Source organism: Olea europaea, chromosome 23 (genome assembly GCF_002742605.1).
Source record: "Olea europaea var. sylvestris chromosome 23, O_europaea_v1, whole genome shotgun sequence".
Lineage (NCBI taxonomy): Eukaryota > Viridiplantae > Streptophyta > Magnoliopsida > Lamiales > Oleaceae > Olea > Olea europaea.
In genome coordinates, this window is record NC_036259.1 from 10822594 (window position 1) to 10828125 (window position 5532).

The 5532-nt window shown below is 43.7% G+C and overlaps 2 protein-coding genes across 2 annotated transcripts; both read left to right on the plus strand.

Annotated features, from left to right (window-relative positions):
* The first annotated feature begins 1178 nt into the window (after positions 1 to 1178).
* Positions 1179 to 3380, plus strand: LOC111372015. Its single transcript, XM_022994153.1, has 4 exons — positions 1179 to 1213; positions 1364 to 1906; positions 1949 to 2969; positions 3012 to 3380. Exons 1-4 carry the CDS (start codon positions 1179 to 1181, stop codon positions 3378 to 3380), a joined length of 1968 nt encoding a protein of 655 aa, XP_022849921.1.
* An 85-nt stretch (positions 3381 to 3465) lies between these two features.
* LOC111372016 (uncharacterized mitochondrial protein AtMg00860-like) lies at positions 3466 to 4191 on the plus strand. Its single transcript, XM_022994154.1, has one exon. The coding sequence runs from the start codon at positions 3466 to 3468 to the stop codon at positions 4189 to 4191; it is 726 nt and encodes a 241-aa protein (XP_022849922.1).
* The last annotated feature ends 1341 nt before the right edge of the window (positions 4192 to 5532 follow it).

Genomic DNA, 5532 nt, shown 5'->3' on the forward strand with positions numbered 1-5532 from the left:
ATTCAGCAACCAATGTAGACCCATCACCGCCACTAAATACCTCTTGTAGCCAAACTTCCAGTCACCCATTTGCAGTTTCTATTCCCGAAGACTACTCCATCGACGGCGCTACTTGCTTCACCCCCAGCCGTCGACACCCAACAATACCCAAATCTCCCATCAGACAGAACAAGCTACAAACTTACCCAACCGCAGCGACTGTCGCAGCCAATCGCGACACCTAAGGCATGACCGCTAGTAGACCGGCGCCCCACACCGTGAGACTTTCCTTTGAGCCAGCCCACATCCCAGACGCCGACTCCCACAGCTTTCAATCGGGTTGGTTTATGAGTTATGGTTTGGGCTTGATTGGTTTAATAGTTAGGCGGGTTGGTTTATTAGTTATCAATTGGGTTTGGGCTAAATTTCAATCAGGCTGGTTTATTTGTATCACTTGGGTTTGGGTTTGATTTCAATCGGGCTGGATTTATTAGTTATTGCTTGGGCTTGAACTTGATTGAGATTTTGAGTGTGATTTAGGCCCAAAACTTGTGAAATGGGCTCATTTATTATTTTATTGTTCTGATTTTGTATTATTAAAAAAAAAAGAGTAAAAAAAAAATCGAGAATTTTTGGGTATTTCCTGACACGATTTTACAGGTACATTTTAGTTGACTGATCAGTACCGTATCTCGACGAACACGAAATTTCCGTCTTGGCATCTCAACGCTTAACCATTCAGAAAGTGGAGACATTCGACGTTGGGATGACTCAAGCCAACTGAACTTAGGGAGTCTCTGCTCCTATTCATTTTTAGTGACACTGTTACTGTATTATAGAATTGCATCAATTAACTCTTTGTGTTACTAATATTTTGATAATTTAGCCTTAAATCTATTGGATTGAAATTCACGAGCGGACCCCATTGTTCACTCGTTTACCCGATGTGACTAGACCTAGTATTTGTACCTTTGTCTTTTATTTTATTGGCATTAGTAGTATTAGCTTGCGAACGGGCCATACTTAATCTCTACAATAAAATAAAATAATAATAATAATAATAGATAAATTTCAGTTACTATTTTCCCTGCTGGCACTCAGTAGTTGTTGATCTCAGTAGGCACTTCACGTAGTTTGTGTTACCGTGTATGCAATTGCGTAGTGGTCGCGTTACTACCTCTAGCTCTAGTACCATTGCCATGGACCCTTCCCACATTGAAGCTATTACCCGACAGTTGGCACAATTATAAAATCAATTAACGGCTGTCCAAATTGAGTTAGCCGCTACTCGTGAGGAGAATAGAGCCCTAACCGCTAGGGTAAACACTCTTGACCCAACCCAATCCTCAACTGAGGCTAAAAATTCTGACGCTTCCATTAATAGGCCACATCGTCGTCCACAAGGTGATCGACACCATGCTAGACATGATCGTAGGGAAGGAAATCAAGCTCTTGGACGCGAGTGGGAATATCACTGTCATGGTACACTATCTCCCCCTCGCCACGAGGAGCGCCTCTTTCGAAATATTAAGTTAGATGCCCCTACATTCGATGGTTGTCTAGATCCTAGTGCATTCAATCAATGGGTTAGAGATATGGATCGCTTCTTTACCTGGTATGGGGTCCCTGAAGATCGAAGGGTACAATTTGCCAGTTTGAAATTAACTGGCACAGATAAACTGTTTTGGGAAAGTGTTGAGGACCTCCTAGAGAGGCGCCATGCTCCCCCTGTTGGGAACTGGGATGAAATGAAGTGTCGCCTTGAAGAAAAATATTTACCTGAATCTTACAGGGGCGACTTGCTGGATCAATGGAACTCACTTATGCAAGGCAGTCGACCTGTGACCGAATATGTTGCTCAGTTTGACGAGTTTCGAATGAGATGTCAGGTCGTTGAGGATGAAGTCATGACCTTGAGTAGGTTTAGGTAAGGCCTACCGGATGATCTTAGACGTGAGCTTGTTCTTAGAGGTGTCATCACTCTTGACCACGCCTACTCTTTCGTTCGGGATTACGAGTTAGTGACTAGGACATCGTACAGAAGTCGTAGTGACTCCCGCACTGCAACCTCTTCTGCATCCACTCCATCCCCTAAGTCTATTCTAGGGCCTCCTCCTTCTAATACTACCCCTACATCGGATAGTAAAGGTAGAGGTTCTGAGGTTTCAAGAACGTCCTCTCGTTTACAATGTTTCAACTGTATGGGTTTTGGTCACATTGCCTCTAAGTGTCCTAGTCGAGCCCTAGTTTTGGAAGAGCGTGAAGGTATAGTTGACGAGCCACTAGAGGATCAGGTTTATGAGCCTAAATTAGAAGAGTTTGATGACTTGGAGGATAGTGAAGATACCTTCTTGGGTTGTATCCAGGCTAGTCCCCTTATCCCACATACGCCTAGAATCGGTGTCGTCCGTTGTACTCTTACCCAGCCTAGGGATGCTAATGATTGGCGTCGTCATGCCATCTTTCACACTTACATCAAGATTAATAATAAGGGCTGTAAAGTTATCGTGGATAGCGGCAGCTGCATCAATGCGGTTTCGATGGCTACTGTATCCCGTCTAGGGTTGAAGTCTGTTCCTCACCCTCAGCCATACAGTGTCTCTAGGGTTGATCCCTCTTCCATAGTTGTCAAGGAGCGTTGTTTAGTCCCTATCCAGTTTCTCGAGTATAAGGACCATATATGGTGTGACGTTATTTCAATAGATGTCGGGAACATCATCTTGGGACGACCTTGGTTATTTGACCTAGATGTAACCATTTATGGTCGATCTAATTCCTGCTCCTTCGTGTTTAATGGAAAGAAGATTCACCTTAACCCACTGCCCCCAAAGCCTGCTGGCCCACTGGAAACGAAGAAAAGTGTGGAACGAAAGGGATCACACATCATTAGTCCTAAGGAGTTTGAGCGTACACCTGTTGGTGACTCAGTTGTGTTCGCTTTGGTGGTCATGGAGGTTCCATCGCACTCCACAATAGAGAGCCCTGTTGAAGTCCTGTCGGTCCTCCAAGAGTTTTGAGACGTCTTTTCGAAGGACCTACCTGACCATCTAGCTCCACTAAGGGATATTCAACATGCCATAGATTTCATCCCAGAGGCATCCCTCCCAAATTTGCCTCATTATAGGGTGAATCCTATCGAGCACGCTGAACTTCAAAGGCAAGTGGATGACCTCCTTCACAGAGGAGTCATTCGTGAGAGTTTAAGCCCGTGTGCTATCCCCGCCCTATTGACGCCCAAAAAGGATGGTTCTTGGAGGATGTGTGTGGATAGTCGCACGATCAATAGGATCACGGTGAAGTATCGTTTTCCCACTCCTAGACTTGATGATATGTTAGATATGATGGTTGGTGCCACAATCTTTTCGAAAATTGATCTGAAGAGTGGATACCATCAGATTTGAATTCGCCCAGGTGATGAGTGAAAGATCGCGTTTAAGACGAAAGATGTTCTTTATGAATGGCTAGTCATGCCTTTTGGGCTGAGTAATGACACAAATTCTCCGACCTTTCATGGGAAAGTTTCTTGTTGTCTACTTTGATGATATCCTCATCTATAGTAAGACTAAGGAGCAACACCTTGACCACCTCACACAAGTTTGCTCTACCCTTCGTGCAACTAATCTATATGCTAATGTCAAGAAGTGCTCTTTCTTCACCGACACAGTCATTTTTCTAGGGTTCATTGTCTCTTCGACAGGGGTATCCCCTGACCCTGCTAAGGTTCAGGCGATTATTGACTGGCCTGAGCCTAAAGTTATTCATGACGTCAGGAGCTTTCACGGCTTAGCTACATTTTACCGTCGCTTTATTAAGGGGTTTAGCACTATTATGGTGCCTATTACGGAGTGCATGAAGAAAGGGGAGTTTTATTGGACACAAGAGGCGGCTAAGGCCTTTAAGTTAGTCAAGAAGCGAATGACGGAGGCCCCTATCATGTGTCTTCCCAATTTTTCCAAAGTCTTTGAAGTCGAATGTGACGCCTCCGGTGTAGGTATAGGCGGAGTCTTAAGTGAAGATCGTCACCCTGTTGCCTATTTCAGTGAGAAGTTAAATGAGGCCAAACAGCGGTACTCAACTTATGATAAGGAACTGTATGTAGTGGTCCAGGCTTTGCGCTATTGGCACCACTATTTGTTACCCCCAGGAATTTGTCCTTTATTCGGATCACGAGGCTCTCCGTTACCTCAACTCCCAGAAAAGATTAAGTTCTAGGCATGGTCGTTGGGTCGAATATTTGTAGGCCTATTCATTTGTTTTAGAACATAAGAAGGGCGTAGAGAACCAAGCAGCTGATGTGTTAAGTTGTCGTGTCTCTCTTTTGTCGATCATGAGTGTCAAGGTCATCGGTTTTGAAAGACTTAAGGAAGATTACGAGGCGTGTCCCGATTTTAAAGACATCTTTCTTGATTTACAAAGGGGACAATCAGGCGCCACAAATGGCTTCCGACTTGAGGAGGATTATCTCTTTAGAGCCAATAAATTGTTCATCCCTCGAACTTCAGTGCGAAATTTCATCGTGTGGGAAATTCATGCGGGAGGGTTAGCCGGTCATTTTGGACGTGATAAGACCATAGAGGAAGTTGAATGTCAATTCTATTGGCCTAGCTTAAAGAAAGACGTGGCTAAGATTGTTAGTACTTGTAACACTTGTCAATTGAGTAAGCAGAAAAAGCAGAACACGGGTCTATATACCCCTCTTCCTGTCCCTAATTGTCCTTGTCAAGATGTTAGTATAGATTTTGTGTTAGGACTTCCACGCACCCCAAAGAAGCATGATTCTATTTTTGTGGTTGTCGATCGCTTCTCAAAGATGGCTCATTTTATCCCCTGTAACAAGACGTCGGATGCGTCCAAGGTTGCCCTGTTATTCTTTAATGAAATTGTCAAATTGTATGGGCTTCCCAAGACCATCGTGTCTGATAGGGACGTTCGTTTCACTAGCCATTTTTGAAGAACTTTGTGGCATAAGATGGGTACCAAATTGAAATTTTCTACGGCCTACCACCCTCAGACTGACGGTCAAACTGAAGTAGTTAATCGAAGTCTTGGTAACTATTACGTTGTCTGGTCCAGGAAAACCTTCGAAATTGGGATTTGATCCTTCCTGTAGCTCAAATTGCGTATAATAGCTCCATAAATCGTTCATTAGGCATGAGTCCATTTGAAGCCGTTCATAGGTACAGGCCTAGGAAACCGTTAGATTTCATCCCTATGTCCCCACAGGTTAGAGTGTCAGTATCAGCCGAAGCATTTGCACAACATTTTCGTGACTTGCATATTGAGATCAATAAACAACTTGAAGCTAGTAATGAAAAATATAAACTCCAAACTAATTTACACAAACGACATATTGAGTTTAACATTGGGGATTAAGTTATGGTTCGCATTAGGCCAGAGCCGCATCTACATGGACCCGCCTCTAAATTGCAAGCTCGTAGTGCTGGTCCTTTTAAAATTTTAAAGCAGGTTGGTCCAAATACATATATTGTTGACATTCCACCACACCTTGGTTACCACTCTACTTTCAATGTTGAGGTCCTTGTAGCTTATAAA

What these genes read in the sequence shown, in the direction of transcription:
- LOC111372016 (XM_022994154.1), top strand. Translation starts at nt 3,466, where the DNA reads ATGACACAAATTCTCCGACCTTTCATGGGAAAGTTTCTTGTTGTCTAC.
- LOC111372015 (XM_022994153.1), top strand. Translation starts at nt 1,179, where the DNA reads ATGGACCCTTCCCACATTGAAGCTATTACCCGACA. An exon ending in ATTGAAGCTATTACCCGACA is followed by an intron (nt 1,214 to 1,363) that starts GTTGGCACAATT and finishes TTCCATTAATAG; the next exon opens with GCCACATCGTCGTCCACAAG. An exon ending in CAATAGAGAGCCCTGTTGAA is followed by an intron (nt 2,970 to 3,011) that starts GTCCTGTCGGTC and finishes GTCTTTTCGAAG; the next exon opens with GACCTACCTGACCATCTAGC.